At 42.6% G+C, this 17493-nt stretch overlaps 1 protein-coding gene across 7 annotated transcripts in view; it reads right to left on the reverse strand.

Annotated features, from left to right (window-relative positions):
• Positions 1–17493, reverse strand: part of macf1a (microtubule actin crosslinking factor 1a) — a 976441-nt gene that overhangs the window by 152220 nt on the left and 806728 nt on the right. For all 7 annotated transcript variants that reach the window (XM_051936317.1, XM_051936316.1, XM_051936315.1 and 4 more), the window contains one exon: positions 2618–2821. In XM_051936317.1, the coding sequence (XP_051792277.1) occupies positions 2618–2821 (204 nt within the window). The remainder of the gene's footprint in view (positions 1–2617; positions 2822–17493) is intronic.

Here is a 17493-nt window from a genome sequence, read left to right on the forward strand (position 1 = left end):
TCATTTTTGCAGCTTCATTGCAGTTCAAGCTGAAAATGTAATTGCAAATGGTATTATTTCATTTTAATTTTCATTTTTGCATCATTTTTGCGTGCAGACATTGAAAATGAAATTGCAAAGGAGAGATTGCATTTTCAATCTAATTTTTGCAGAATACCTCCTATGTGTTATTTTTGTCAAATAAAATTAAAAACGAAACAAAATATGAAAAATTTAGCTGGAAAGTATACTACTGGAAATTACATAGTGAATGCTATGTAATGCAGTAGGAAAACAGTTTTTGACAAAATGACTCACAAATAATTCTTTCTCAATCCCACCTAATAAAATAATGCAAGTTCCTGACACAACAATGAGGATATTAAAGGAAAGTTTTCCCCGGCATGATTTGTCCTTCAGTCTTGCTCTTCAGACCTACATGCTTTCTATTACCCTCTAACATTTTTAATCATTATAAATATGTAATAATAATAATAATCACTATAACAGAAAACAAAGAGGTGGAGGTGTGTGTTCTCAAAATGATGCTTTACAGGTTGCTGAGAAAACATGAATGTCCAAAAACGTTTGCTTAATATTTAACACTAGAATCCCTACAAAAATATTTGTAATGCAGGGCCACGTAAAATTCCCTTGCACCTCTTCATCAGTGTCTTTGTTCTGCAAATGTGTCAATCAGCACTGGCAGCTTGCTCACCGAGGCAAATGAAATGAGACACAAAATTCCCAGAGCTGAAGTCACTATATCTGGGAGTTAGGTGTCTGGAATTGTATAGGGTAAATAATATATTGTTATTTGGAATACCTACTTTTCATGTGTGTTCCGTGTCTACAATGATCTGTGTAAATATAGGATGACAGGAAATGTGAGGCAAGAAATGTTGAACACATAACTAAAACAGAAACTTTCTCATGTTATAGTAATAATGACAAAATGCTGACGTGAAGTGTATAATGTGTGAAGACTGAAGTCCAAATACTTTCACATAAAGTATAACAAAACAAGTGCACTTTTATTTAAGAACATGACCGAAGAAAAAGAAACTATTCATCAGTCGATACAAAGTAGACATGTCCTTTTGGCTAGTGCAGAGGTAACAACTGTCTCATAACCAAGAGGTTGCAGGTTCGATCCCAGGTCCTCCCCGTATTTACCATTTTGATCAGTGAGCTGCTATTATTATTACTATTATAAAACAGTAACATATATATTTACAGCAACTCTAACCCATGCATAAGCAACATTTCTGAGAAACTGAGAAATGAGGCCACCATCGTGTTTCCCTGTGGCCTATGTCAGCTCTTGACTCATTGAGGCAAAGTAGCTTTGACAGATGTGTGGGTGCTGAACATGGTAGCTGGCTTATTGGAAAGGTAACTGGCTGAACCTTTATAATTTTCATACGGACTGTACTATTTATTGTCACAGCAAACAAATCATTACATGTGTCAGGTGATAGCAACTACCCGCTTAGACGCTGGAGCCTTATGCCTTTTCCTGACCCGCAGAATGTACAGGAGAAGTGCTGTACTGCCATGTATGATCTTGTGCTCTCAGTTGTGAAGCAGGTAGTGATTATTGCAGCAGTACTGGATGTAAGGCAAAAAACGCTGGTAAAGGTGTGCCAATCATTTTCAAGGCTCAGCTGCACAGCCAAGCAGAAAAGAGTAGGATGTGTGCAATAAGGTAATATAAACATACAATATCAGTAAAATACCATTTCAGTTGTAATCCAGGTAATTAGTTATCGGAGTTCACCCTGGGGCTCATATTAGGGATAGAAAAAGAATATGGATGTTATATACTTCAAAAAGGACTAAATGTATTTTCTTAATTGAGAAGTATCACTAATACATTTTAAGTATTCAGTGTTAAAACACATAATATTCAGTTCAATATGCTCAATAATTCAGATTAATCCAGAAATACACAAGCACATGCAAATACCATATGGCACTATGAGGACGAACTCTGCACTACCTCTGCCTATTTTTTAAAACATCGCTAACTAAACTTTAACCTGATTAAAACTAAATGTATACTTATGACTTGAGTTCAATTCTTGTTACTTGATTGCAAGCTATATAACTTAAGCTGTACCTCCAAAGCTGTCACTAGAAGACTGATGCATGTACATACACAACGACATTGGCACTTGTAATGTGCTATTGACATTTTTTTCCAGTTTTAATGAGCGAAGAGGCACTGACTTCCTAAAAAACACTCTTTTGTTTTCTTTAATCAGCATTTATGAATGCTACCATTGATTTCAATGGAACAAGTGTTTGACTAAAAACCCTTAAAAACTGCTTCATGCGAGAGTTTTCTAAATTGTTCAATGCTAAAACACTTTGGTGTGAATAGTTTCATTGAAAACATTAGCAATTATCTTATCATTCAGTTGAGTATCATTCTGGTCTAGTGGTAAAACGCTAAAAATGCTTAGGTGTGAATGGGCCCAAAAAGTGAGTTTGCAGTAGATTTTAAGACAAAGAAAAAAACAGAAGCAGAAATACTGGAAGATTTCTGGTAGTATTCTTTAAAAATGACAGGGATATTCAAGTTTATAGTTTCAGATCAGCAGGATTAACAAACATCCTAAGTGGATTTCCATACCTGACATAACTGTGTTTCAGCTTCATCAAGAGCCATGGCTCTTTGTTTCACCTCCTCCTTAAGCTCTCTATAGCAGCTCTCAGTTTTGGCTACTCTTTTGAGTACAACGTCACCCTCCACTGGATTTAATTCGGCTAGCTGAGGCCCAATCTTGATCAGTCTGTCAATGTAGGATTTGCGTTCTGCAATAAACTCTCGCAGTTGCTACAAAAAATAAAAATATAAATTTTTACAGTAAAGGCAAACAGTGATGCTATAAAATGACAGTTTTTTTTCACAAAGTAGTGAATTATGTATGAATTTCAGAGGGCAAAAACAGTTGGACATCATTAAGCAACATTTTCTTAATCACATTTTGAAAGACAAGTCAGTATCCCAAACATGCACCACAATGGGTTGGAACATGTACAAGAAGTGAAACTCTCACAGGGCATACAGAGTGCACTACTTTAGCACCACCACCCAGAAACAATTTCAGTTTTTAAAAAGCAGGTTCACTAATGTGGAAATATATAAAAGGTGCCACATCAAATTGAATAAACAGAGGATAATTCATTAGGTACTGTTTTCATACAGTGAGCAAGAGAAATGATTTCCAAGTGCCGGCACAGGTCCGTAGAAGATTTTTGGTAGTGTAGAAGAATTAGACTAGGCATGTATTTTAGGACAGTCATTCCCAATTGCTGGTCTGCATAAAAGCAGGCAAGGCATGCTGCTGGTCTGCAGTGTTTTCTACAATTAATTAATCTGGAAACTCAAAACTAATATGGTGATTAATCTCGAAGCTCAAAACTCATATGGTAAATGATCATCAAGCCCAACTAGTCTCCAATCCAATTTTATTTAATCTAGTTGCTCAAGACTCCAAGGGGAACTACCATCCCAACCACCCCCCGATCTTCAAACTAATGTTATTAAATATAGACGCACAAAACCCTAAAGGGGAAAGATCTTTGCTCTAAAGTTAGTAAATGTAGCTACTGTAAAAACATAAAATGATGTAATTGAACAAAATGTATGTGTGTAAGTACAGAAAATAGGACAGAATGATCAAACTTGTTTGTGTTTTGCGTACGTGACAAAAAGCATATATACTTTCTGGAAGTTTTCTTTCAATGATGTGTGTGACAAGAAAATATACCTTTAGGGTAAAGACTTTACCAATTGGAATAATACAAAATGAGTCAGGACGCTATTTTTATTGCTTACGTGGTCTATGATCAGGAGACTAGAAAAAGCTATAAAAGAGTAAGGACATCTGCGCTTGAGGCAGATGAAGTGTGGTGTCCTAGGACTGTATTTCTCTGTCATTTTACCCTTGCCTGGTATGTATCAATAAAAGGTTTTTACTAATTTTAATTTTCTTCTCTGTCTTCAGTCACAAAAAGTGTCCACAGTTTTTTGGCGCCCGGACGTGGGGCAAGAGACAGCCGGTTGACTCCTCCGGCGAGACCATTTCAGTGATCAGTCTTACCAGCAGACTGCCGTCAACTTGAGTACTCCGGCAGCAGAGCATGCAGCTCCGGCAAAAGTTAGGACTGCCCTGTCCTGAAAGAGTTCTTGCGTGAGGAGCCCCTGGTCTCCTCTTTGCTACATCCACGGTGACTGAATGGATTTCCAGACAGAGCTTGCACACTTCCAGGCTGGGGTAAGCACCGTGGAATATCCGAACATTTTTTTATTTTCTAAATTACGGGAGGGCGAGTTTCCTGTTGACCGTCTAGTCATATTCATATCTCAACGGGTTGCTTAAGGTGATGGAGACTTGACCCAAGCAGTTTGACGCATACAAAAGGTCTGACGAAAGGATACTGGCCTCACCCATATCCTAGACTCGGCTGGACGTATTGATGTAGTATTCTGCTGAACCGAATCGGACACGAAGTCACCTGAGCTGGAATCCGGGGATGTGAGCGGACAGGCTAACGGGACGAGTAACGGGGTGGTATATATATATATATATATGGAAACATAAACAGAAAAAGAGCACAGATTGCAGGTTTGCTGTTAGGACGGAATAAATAAATCTACATACTAATAGGAATACCGTGTTCTCCTGGGAACTGGGACAGGACCGATAGTTGGGTGTCTCCCTTTGGGACTAAAGAAGGGAACAGTAAGGGAACAGTGAGTGGCACACTTAATACCTCGCTGATTCATACGTACAAGGGATTAGACGAATCAGTATATAGTTGGAAAATTAAATACAGGACTCAGGAAGAGCAAGGGGACATAATGGGAACTTATAACAGTAAGCCTGTTAATCGCCGTACAGAGGGATCAAAATCATTAATGCTGGAAGAATTATTTTCGGAGGATCAACAGACGCCCCGTAAAAATGGGTCTCCTAGGAAATTTGTAGAAAAGAAGACAGGTTTAGATTTCAAGAAGGCATGTAGGAAATGGAATAGACAGAGTGGTGGGCGTTGGCCGATAGAGGGGACAGGAGATGCAAGTGAAATACAGGAAACTAGGAAGATCCTGTGTAGGAATAAGCAGGGTTGTTATAATAGTGGACCGTATCGAATGGATATGTTCGATAGATGGGAATTAGTAATAAAAGACAGAAATTTAGAAGCAGTACAGAAACAGAATGAATTGTTGCGGGCAAATGAGGGAAAGGCTAAAAAGGAGAAAGAGGAATTACTAATTACATTACAGAAAGTTCAGACAGGCACGGAACCACAGGCAGACGGGAGGAAAAGGAAGAATAATCCAAATAAAGACCCCCTTTATCCTATTATTTGTTCCTCTCCTCAGTACCAACCTCAGGCACCTCCATTATCCCCTCCTCTATCCCCCATTCCGACTGCCCCCCCTGCACTACAACTGGCAGAAGTTTCCCCCGATGATCCCCCAGGCACAGATCACTATGACCCCTCTACCCATCGTGATGACCCACCCCGTACTAGACAAACCCCCGTCTCCCAACGCACTCAAAGTCAAACCTCCACTCACAAACCAGCTCCAACTTTTTTCTCTCCAAATCCTTCACCTTTACTTACTTGCCCTTTAATAGAAGTTCCCAATCCCCATTATAACCCTGCCCATCCAGCCGGACCCCAAAATCCCACAATAGTTATGATAAATCGGAACTGGGACATCCAAGAACTAAAGGATGTCGTGAATGCACTTCCAGATCCAAAGGAAGTAGGAGGACTAAAATTTGTTGAACAACTTGATCAGTTAGATAGCATGTATAAGCCTAACGCTGCTGAATGGACCCAGGTACTTCGTCGAAAGCTTGGGACCACATGGGCCACTGTTTGCAGGAGTGTCCGCAATGACGTTCCATGGGTATGGAACCCAGCTTTAACTCGAGGACAGGGGATTGGTGGAGAAGGCGAATTTAACCTACAATGGGAGGCGTTGAGACAAAATATTGCAGAAAAATATAAAAAAGGAACGGACTGGTCCCTTATTTCTGCTGTAAAACAAAAGAGACGAGACGGTTGATGAATGGGCACATAGGATTCAAGACCTTATGGCTAATCACTCGGGCTTGGAAAATGTTGGTGACCGCACCCGAGCTGCAGTTCCACCTTTTGTTTCCGGTTTGCGCCTTGATATACAAAACAAGGTCCGCACTTCCTGTATTGGGTGGGAAAGTGCCGCATTTGATGAAGTCAAACGACATGCTGAACATGCCGAAAAACAAACTAAGCAGAAGGAATCGGACTCTCATGCCAAATTATTGGCAGCACAGATGAACTATTATACCAGGAATACTCCTGACCGAGGCCGAGGATATGGCCTTAGAGGAAGGGGACGAGGAAGAGGTGGTTTTAGAGCTCCTCCTGCTGACCACAATAAGAATCCTTTTATTCCCTCTCCCTTTAATCCCAATGTTAATTCCTACTCTTGCTATGCCTGTGGTGAAACTGGACATTTTCGTCGGGAATGCCCTCACAGACAGCAACAGCCCCCGCCTCCCCCTATTCCACCCGTTTTTTCTGACACCCCTGACCAACAATACAGGCCATAGGAAAACGCAAGGAACCTCCAGCCACTTTTTTCAACTACCTTTGCTCACCCTTAATTCAGAGACTGATCCTTTACTGACATTGTTCGTTGATGGCACTGAGACTATTTTCTTAATCGACACTGGTGCCACTCGATCTACCCTCTCGCTGGCAAAGGTCCCTGCCTCGAACGAGACTGTTACTGTGCTTACTGCTTCTGGACAACCTCACCTTCTCCAAGTATCAAAACCTCTTCAAGTCCAGTCACGTCCTGGCGGACATACCTTACTGCATCGTTTTCTTTTAAATCAGCTCTGTCCAGTTAACCTTTTAGGAAGAGATCTCATGACAAAACTTTCTCTTTCTATTTCTATGACTGACAAAGGTTTTTTCTGTTCTGCCCCCAAGTTGTTGTGTCAAATTGCCCCTTACCCCAAACCCTCTTTTGCAGCTTGGACTTTAAATATTTCCCCACACACCATTCTCCTCAAAGCCCTACACTCTTTTTCCCCCTGTCACTTTCCCAATTTACAGGCCCCTGACATTTTACACTCCTCCCCTTTTGTTTTTTTTTTTTAATTAGTAAAAACCTTTTATTGATACATACCAGGCAAGGGTAAAATGACAGGGAAATACAGTCCTAGGACACCGCACTTCATCTGCCTCGAGCGCAGATGTCCTTGCTCTTTTATAGCTTTTTCTAGTCTCCTGATCATAGACCACGTAAGCAATAAAAATAGCGTCCTGACTCATTTTGTATTATTCCAATTGGTAAAGTCTTTACCCTAAAGGTATATTTTCTTGTCACACACATCATTGAAAGAAAACTTCCATAAAGTATATATGCTTTTTGTCACGTACGCAAAACACAAACAAGTTTGATCATTCTGTCCTATTTTCTGTACTTACACACATACATTTTGTTCAATTACATCATTTTATGCATTTTACACTGTACTGCCCAATACTTCCATATAGAAGTAGACACCCCCTGGCTAGAATCTTTCCTTACTTCTGGTACTCACCCCGAAACCCTTCACATCTCCTGTGTTTTTATTTCATCCACAAAGGCAGCTGCTTCTGTTCATCTTACATGCTCACAACATATATTTTATCTTGGCGGCTCAGTGCCTCATATTTCCTTAGCTAAATCACGCACTGTTAAATGGGGGGAAATAGGACCATGGGTAGAAAAATGCCTTAAAAGAACAGACTGGTTACAAGTTACTCCAGGTATTTTTGATACTCCTGACCGTTTAATAACTAAAGTGGTGCTTCAAACTGATTTTTTAGTACATCGCGCTTTGTGCCGTCCTTCCTCTTTTGCTTGTTCATTGCAAACCACTTTCCCTTCTTGGCTCTCTATGCTCCCTGATTCACTATGGTCCCAGGGAAAGAATGATTATGGAAGGATAGCCCATTGTGAGCCTCTGGTGATCCACCCGAAATCCTCCTTCCGCCCGCACCGTGCCCAATATCCTCTGTCTCCCGAAGCAGAGGCTGGCATCTCCGCCGTACATTCCGATCTCGTCAAACGCGGTGCTATTATTCCAATTGAATACTCTCCAGTCAATTCCCCCATTCTACCTGTAAAAAAGGCTGACGGTTCATGGCGTTTCGTACAAGACTTGCGACAAGTAAATTCTGCCATCTTCCCTAGGGCCCCTATCGTCCCTAATCCTTCCACTATCCTCTCTACTATCCCTCCTTCCGCTCGGTACTTCTCCGTTATTGACCTAGCTAATGCTTTCTTTTCTATCCCTGTACACCCTAATTCTCAATTTTGGTTTGCTTTTACTTTCCAAAACCGCCGTTGGACATGGACCGTCATGCCTCAGGGATACACTGAAGCCCCTTGTGTATATGGACAAGCTCTTGCCCAAAATTTAGAAGGCTTTTGGCCGGACAGAGGTAGTACATTGATACAGTATGTAGATGACATAATGCTATGTAGCGCTACGGAAGAAGATTGTGCAAAAGATACCCAGAAATTGTTGCTGTTTTTGGGGGACAATGGCCATAAAGTTTCTAAAGTTAAGCTGCAGCTAATCAAAACAACTGTAAAATATCTAGGTCATGACATTACGTATGGAACAAGAGCTCTCTCTAGCGATCGCATTACAGCCATCCAAAATCTTCCTAGACCGGTCACAAAACAACAGGTTATGTCTGTTTTAGGTATTCTGGGCTACTGCAGACAGTGGGTTCTAAATTTTACTGAAAGAGCACAGCCGTTGCAACAATTGGCTAATACTCCTGGCACCCCCCTTTCTGGCCAGGTCCAATGGAATGAACAGGCTGAGAAGGCTCTCTGTGACTTAAAAACTGCTCTTCTATCTGCGCCCGCGCTTGGTTTGCCTGATCATTCTCATTCATTCACTTTGTTCGTGGACGAAAAGCAGGGATTTATGAATGCAGTACTGACGCAACAACACGGAGATAAACAGAGACCGGTGGCTTATTTTTCTAAAAAACTGGATCCAGTGGCCGCAGCACTTCCTCCGTGTCTTCGTGCTGTGGCTGCAACAACAGAAGCTGTATTAGCAAGCACGGATGTAGTTCTCATGAGCCCCCTAACAGTTAAAGTGCCTCACGCTGTACATTCTATCCTAGTACAAGCCAAAACTTCACATCTCACTACTGCTAGGGCAATACACTATCAGAATGTACTCTGTACTTTGTCAAATGTTACAATTGAAAGATGCTCCACTTTAAATCCAGCCACTCTTCTCCCAATTAACAACGAAGGAGAACCACATAATTGCCATGATGAAATAGCAAAGGTTGTAAAACCTAGAGTAGATCTACAGGAAACACCTTTAGAAACTGGAGAAATGATTTTTGTGGATGGATGTTCCTTGAGATTGAAAAATGGAGCACCCTCAACCAGTTACGCAGTGGTCCAAGGGGACCGCCTGCTGGAAGCAAATCGAATTTCATCAAGCTTGAGTGCACAAGCAGCTGAACTCGTAGCACTCACTCGAGCGTGTCAGCTGTCCGAAGGGAAGAACGTAACAATTTATACGGATTCCAGGTATGCTTTTGGAGTCTGCCATGATCATGGAGCACTATGGAAACTAAGGGGATTTAAGACCAGTACTGGCAAACCCATCCAACATCAGAAATTGATCGAATCCCTTTTAGAAGCTATAACCAAACCATCGAAGCTAGCGATTGTTAAATGTCAAGCTCACACAGGAAAACAGGATCTTGTTAGCAAAGGAAATGAATTAGCTGACCACTTTGCTAAAGAGGCTGCATATAATAACACACCAATTTCTTTATTCCAACAGAGAAATGACCAGGACCCTGATAATCAAATTATTTCTTTACAGAGTGCAGCCACGGATATCGAAAGGAGAAAATGGTCCAAAGAAGGGTCCCTCTCTGATGGAGTCTGGACTCATAAACACACTAACAAACCTTTTCTCCCAAAAGCCTCTTTCCCAGGAATGGCAAAAATCGCCCATGGCCTCGATCACGCAGGTAGAGATGCCATGGTTCGAGATGTTGAAAAACATTGGGAAGCTGTAGGTTTCTCTACATATGCAGAGCAATTTTGCAGACGCTGTGCAATATGTCAAAAGTTTAATGTGGGAAAAGGTACCCAGGTAAGTCCCACCGTTACCCCTAATCCAATGGGTCCGTTTGAACACCTCCAAATGGATTTCATTGAACTAACCCCGTCTAAAGGGTACCGATATTGCCTTGTGATTGTCGATGTGTTCTCCCGATGGGTAGAGGCTTTCCCTTCAAAACACAACGATGCCAAAACAGTAGCTAAAGCACTAATTAAAGAGATTATTCCAAGATGGGGTATCCCTCAAAAGTTACAAACAGATAATGGCACTCATTTTGTGAACTCCGTTATAAATGAATTAACCACCTGGCTCCAAATTAATGTGCACCATTATTGTAAATACCATCCCCAAAGCGGAGGCATCGTAGAACGATGCAATGGCACTTTAAAAGCTAAACTCGCAAAAATTTGTGAACAAACTAATTTATCACGGCCGGATGCACTACCCTTAGCTTTAATGGGACTAAGGGGACGGACACACCGACAACTGGGACTACCGCCGTTTGAGATTCTGACCGGACGTCCCATGTCCATTGGCATGGTTGTAGGAAATGTGAATTTGCATACTGTGGACAATGATCTTCTCTCTAGTCTCGCAGGTCTCCGAACCTCGTTGAAGGAAGTCCACCAGCAGGTTAATCAAGCCTGGAGGACCAGCCCACCTTCTAAGGATTTTCCCTTGGGCACCTGGATCCTGGTTCGAGATACTCGGAGGAAACACTGGCATCAGCCTAGGTGGAGAGGACCATTCCAAATTCTTCTATCCACACCACATGCCGTGAAAGTTGAAGGACTGCCTGCCTGGATCCACGCATCGCATTGCAAGAAATGGCTATCTTAAAAATACTTTTTCTGTTGACTGTTACCCGCACCCTCTCAGGCTACCCAAGGATGGGTGGTGATCTCTATCTAAGTACTTTACCGCCTCTATGGAAAGGGCATATATGCTACATGAGGAGCACATGTCTCGTATAGCTTCTTCCATTTTTTCCTCCCCATCCCCTTCCCCCCCCCCTTCCCCTTCATCAACCATTTCAATTTAATTCTACTGCACACATCATTTTGTTCAAAAAGGGAGGAGTGTAAAAACATAAAATGATGTAATTGAACAAAATGTATGTGTGTAAGTACAGAAAATAGGACAGAATGATCAAACTTGTTTGTGTTTTGCGTACGTGACAAAAAGCATATATACTTTCTGGAAGTTTTCTTTCAATGATGTGTGTGACAAGAAAATATACCTTTAGGGTAAAGACTTTACCAATTGGAATAATACAAAATGAGTCAGGATGCTATTTTTATTGCTTATGTGGTCTATGATCAGGAGACTAGAAAAAGCTATAAAAGAGCAAGGACATCTGCGCTCGAGGCAGATGAAGTGCGGTGTCCTAGGACTGTATTTCTCTGTCATTTTACCCTAATTTTCTTCTCTGTCTTCAGTCACAAAAAGTGTCCACACTACTCAAAACTCCATAAAGTTCCACAAGGAATTTCTCAAACTAAAAATGGTCCATGAGTCAATAAGATTGAAAATCACTGAGCTATCTATCTAAAGAACCAATTCAAAAAAGTAAAAAAAAAAAAAAAAGTGCTTCTCAAAAGACTGTCTGAGGCTAGCTTGGTAAAGCTCAAGGAAAACGAATGCTCTCTATGTCAGCAAATAAAAGACAACCAAGCATCTCGTTGTGGCCTCTGTAGTTTGAAGATGATTTAGGTTTTTAGGTACCAATCTGCAAAGTGAAGCTTAGCAAATCTGGAACCATGGTCCTTTCTCCTAGCATTCAGCAACTGTCCCATGTACAGTTAGTAAAGTACTTTGGTATGTTGTTCAAGAATTAGGGTAGGACTAATTATGAGACTGATCTACAGAGTCAGAATTTTTGTAGTTGCTGAACTAGACTGTAGTGGTTAAAGTCATTGGTAAGTCATTGGAACAGACTTTTGATTTACTGGTCAGCCTACATCTCTATTCACCCTGTAACTCTCGAAGTCCTCTTGTGCTCAAGAGTGCTGAGTAATGACTAAACAAATGATGCTACTAGTACTGGCAGATGACTGTCTGTGTAGGATTGCTTGCCAAACATTGTGAAAGAGTTGGGTACTTTAAAATACAAGTGGAACTTGGAGTAGAACCTGTGCTTGAGTAGAACCTGTCCAGATGGAGGGGAGTAAGTTGCAGTGGTTTATGCATGTTACTATTATTTATATTATACTAGCTGTATTACCTGGCATCATCTGGGATATTTTCTAAGTCAACGAGACTCGGTTATAGTGCTATTAGTTAATCACTGGAGCTCCTTACTGTTGAACATGCTACATACAGTCCTCTGGTGGTGTTGATGTGAAAGAGATTGCAGCAGAACTCTGTATTTAAATGGTATTTAAACTTGATTTATTTAAAGCTAAAAACCGCAACAACATTCTGTCACACACAGTCAGAATCACCATTAGTTTAACTAATTCAACATGCAGTTTAGGTGTTATCTTTAACACTACCATGTAATTTAAAACATACTAGCCAACCCGCGGCGTACCATACGCCGCATAATAAGGCCGCTTTTTTAATGATTTTTAAGCACAGGGAGAAAATTAACATTTGAAAAATCGGAAATGTAATAAATCACCAAGAAAAGTAACATTTCATGTGCCCACCCCCAACTCGTCACCTGAGTCATTTTCCTCTTTGCACAGACCATATGCATGTGTGAGTCACGTAGACTTTTCATTGTTGTTTGCGGTTTTGGCTGCTTTTCTATATATAATCCACCAAGTCATCCGACCATGGTAGTACCGAGGGGGGGCGTACAAAGGGCAGGGACATAATCAGCGCGAGCGTATGAGCCGCTAGCCATGTTTTTCAAAGTTTGGCCCTGTGCCTTACTAATTGTCATCGCAAAGGCAAGTCTAACAGGAAATTGTCTTCGTCTTAAAGTAAAAGGCAAATTATCCGCGACAAACTGTTTTACACGCTGCATACTAACTCGTGGCGTAGTATACACTGCATAATCACACTGCTTTTTTAATGTTTTTTAAGCAGAGGGAAAAAAATGAACATTTGCAAAATCCGTAACGCTGCTTTCAGTAAGTACAATGCACACGCGTTTAATTTGTCAGCCACTTTTTGCCAGCCGTCTTTTCTGGTTTGGGCCGCTTTTACAGTGTTACCGCTTGTGTATATTAAATCTTGAAATCCTTCGAGTAACTAATTAATTAACAAAGCTTGTGTGAAAAAAATGCGCCCGTTCTTTCATCATTTTTTTGCAGCCTATCAAAGACTTGCTGATCATGTTTTATAGACTCAATATACATTGGCTTTTCACTCAGCGCTAGGGTGCGCATTCATCTCGGATTATTACATCCTGCTAGACTAATCTGCTACACGGCTGTGTTTGAAAAACCGACTTATCCCGGATGAGTTTCAACGGCATTAATGATTAGGAATGTGGTTGGAACAAAACCCTGCCACAGGGGTTCACCAGGACCGAGTTTGGCAAACACTGCTGAACAGAGACGAAACCGACTCAGGTGAGGAGTGGGGGCGGGCAAAGTAGTTGCCGCTATTGATTATTCAGTGTTGTTTGCCTGGGTGTGTCTGATCTGCGTTGACTGACATGGCTGTTTTCTGCGTATTCCATGGTTGTCTTCCGGCAGTGTGAATGCCTCGAGAGACAGGGCGTCCTTGTGTGGTGAGTTGTTGCAGTTTGTGACGATGTTGACGACATTATCCCAATGTTGGCAAACCAAGCCAACAGCCATGTTGCGAAGTTTGAGAGCAACAGTTTCGTCAATGACATTTTTACATCCAGCTAGTCTGCTAGACTAATGTGCTACACGTCTGCGTTTGAAAAACCAACTTATCCCGGATGAGTTTCACCGGCATTAATGATTAAGAATCTGGTTGGAACAAAACCCTGCATCCACAGGGGTTCACCAGGACCGAGTTTGGGAAACACTGCTGAACACAGACAAAACCGACTCAGGTGAGGAGTTGGGGCGGGCAAAGTGGTTGCAGCTATTGATTATTCAGTGTTGTTTGCCTGGGTGTCTGATCTGCTCAACAGGATCATAAATAAAAGGAAAACAATGTGAAGGAAATGTCACAGGTGATCCTATGGTATAGCGGGACCACAGCTCCCCTTCAAAAGCCCATTTTTAAGTAAATAATCATCGCACTCACAGTGTAGCGAGGGGCGTGGAAGTGTGGCTGAAACGGTTTTCGGGTGGAGTCGTGCTGCGGGCATTTCTCCCCTGTGCAGTATGTCAGCGAGTGAGGCGAGAGAGAGAGAAAGCCGGTACGTTAGAGTGAGCGAGAGCAGGCTCGAAGGCAATGTGTTCCTGTGGTATAGCAGGTCCATAGCTCCCCTTCAAAAGGCCATTTTTAAATCGGGCGACTGATAGTAGTGGAGTCAGGCACAGAGAAGGTCAGCTGCAGAGAGAGCGTCTCGACTGTTGCAGGGCTTGAAGCAGGTGAGACGCTAATGAAAAAGAGGCACAGGGCTTATTGGTTTTTAAAGACTGCTTCCTTCATTGTGTTTTAACTTCAGTTTTAAAAGATTGCGCGGCTCTCTCTTGCGCTGCCTGTGTGTGCCTCTGTCTCTCTGTGGCGCTGCCTCTGTGTGTGTGCGTGGCTCTCTCTTGCGCTGCCTGTGTGTGCTTCTGTCTCTCTCTGGCGTTGCCTCTGTGTGTGTGCGCGTCTCTCTCTCTCGCGCTGCATATGTGTGCCTCTGTCTCTCTCTGGCGCTACCTGTGTGTGCGCAGCTCTCTCTCTCGCGCTGCCTGTGTGTGCCTCTGTCTCTCTCTGGCGTTGCCTCTGTGTGTGTGCGCGGCTCTCTCTCTCGCGCTGCATATGTGTGCCTCTGTCTCTCTCGGGCGCTGCCTGTGTGTGCGTGGCTCTCTCTCTCGCGCTGCCTGTGTGTGCCTCTGTCTCTCTCTGGCGCTGCCTCTGTGTGAACCAAGGTTCCACTGAGGTTGACTAATGAAAAGTCAACGTGGCTCAGAGCTGCAAGTGGACTGTGGCACAGACAAACAGAAATGACGGCATGTTTTTCGAGGCATCGCGTCCGAGTTGGTGGGCGTGGCTCTGATTTTTTCGTTGTATCCAATGGTCTAAGAGTTGGTGGACGTGGCTCTTTCCTGCGTGCGCCATTGGCGTCTTACTTGTCGGCGGTTTAGTGAATCCACGCCCCTTCCGGCGTGCTTTCCATGGGTGGCTACTTGTCTCCCGGCTTAGTGAATTATATACTGTATATAGATATTACAAAACTATCCAAAACATGTTTTTTTCCCCATCTTAAAAATGTTGGAATGTGATGAGTGATCTGTGGCACAGGGAAACTTTACGGGAGAATGATTATTTATTCATAAAGGTGCAGGTCTCCAATTGGGTGCGGGTGTGCAAGAGTGCATTTCGATCTGTTGTTAACTGGGGCGCAGGCTGATCATGCTGCACACATATGCATAGGAAGGCGGATCAGTCCAGCACCTCAGTGGGGCCGGAGACTGCTCCTCGTACCTGCACTTGATTGTGAGCAGAGTTAAAAGGAGCCCGCACAGGACAGACAGGGAATGAAAGGACAAAAGGAAACAGAACAAAAGAGAGCAGAGGTTAATGGAAGAAGAAAGAAGGGCAGGAATGAGGGGGCCAGTGCGAAATGCACGGAAGCAAGTGGACGGGAATCTGAGCCCCAGGGAGAGAAGCGTGTGGCTGGCGCTTGAGGGGACTTAAGGTTGCTCCTGTTCGGCACGAGAGCAGAAGCAACACAATTATTCCAGAGGACTCCCCTGCAAGACCGGCGAGGTCAGCAATAGTCAAGGCAGTGGATGCTCGGCAGCAGCCCGTGGATCACCGCGGGATGGATGGCGGCTTTCAGTTAATTCAAATGCTGCTGCAAGAATTATATAAACCAGAAAATATGAACACATAGGTTCAGCTCTCAAGTCCTTACACTGGCTCGCAGTTGAGCTTAGGGATGACAAGGGGGCTCCACCCCCTGCTCGCTTCGCTCGCCTACCCCCAGCGTTTTGAACCCGCGCCCGCTGGGCAGGCACGTGTGAGGATGACGGACGTTTAATATGGAGCGTTCGCCCGTGTCACTCTGGGGCCCCCCACTGTTAAAATGGAGCTCCGTCTGTACTATTATGCGGTGCATTGTGGAGTACGGGTCCGCCTGCGCTGTGTGGTGTGGACGTTTAACTGTCGTTGTTTCTGCCTTTATATTCTGTATCTCGGTGTGCATGTGTTTCGTGCCTAGGTTTTTTTGAAGCTGTTGCATTTCAGTTTTCATCATCTGTAACTCGCTGTCCATGTGTTTGTCCCCATTCTTTAATCCCTTTATAAAGTTTTACTTCGTTTCCAGCAGCTCCGTGTATGACTGTATGTGAATGTGTGCTTTTCTACTTTTATTTTTCTATTTTTATTTATTGATCACTTTCCAGACAGAAGAGCAGCTTCAGCGACAGACTGCTGTCACTGTCCTGCTCCACAGACAGATTGAGGAGATCGTTCCTCCCCCAAACTATGTGACTCTTCAATTCCACGCGGGGGGGTAAACGTTAACATTTAACATTATTATACAAAGTTATTGTCTGTTTTTCACCTGCATTATTATCTTTCTTTAATTTAATATTATTTATTGTATCAGTATGCTGCTGCTGGAGAATGTGAATTTCCCATTGGGATTAGTAAAGTATCTATCTATCTATCTATCTATCTATCTATCTATCTATCTATCTATCTATCTATCTATCTATCTATCTATCTATCTATCTATCTATCTATCTATCTATCTATCTATCTATCTATCTATCTATCTATCTATCTATCTATCTATCTATCTATCTACTCTGTGTTTTATTTCTGACCTCGCTTTATCCTGCTTGCGGCATGTCAGACGGTTCGCAGTCTTTCTCGTTTTACTCTGGGCAGGGGGACTTTGTTCTGTAACCTGCTCTCTATGTGTTTGTCCCTGTTCTTTAACCTCTTTATGACGTTTTACTTTGTTTCCTACTCTGACGGTTTGTAGTCTCTCCTATTTTGCTCTGGTGCAGGGGTGGGGGGGGGGGTGGGGGGGTTGAGGGGGCTTTGTGTGGCGTATGTGTATGTGTGCTTTTCTACTTTTATTTTTCTATTTTTATTTATTGATTACTTTCCAGACAGAGGAGCAGCTTCAGCGATAGACTGCTGTCACTGTCCTGCTCCACAGACAGATTGAGAAGATCGTTCCTCCCCCAAACTATGCGACTCTTCAATTCCACGCGGGGGGGTAAACGTTAACATTTAACATTATTATACAAAGTTATTGTCTGTTTTTCACCTGCATTATTATCTTTCTTTA

Source organism: Erpetoichthys calabaricus, chromosome 14 (genome assembly GCF_900747795.2).
Source record: "Erpetoichthys calabaricus chromosome 14, fErpCal1.3, whole genome shotgun sequence".
Taxonomy (NCBI): Eukaryota; Metazoa; Chordata; class Cladistia; order Polypteriformes; family Polypteridae; genus Erpetoichthys; species Erpetoichthys calabaricus.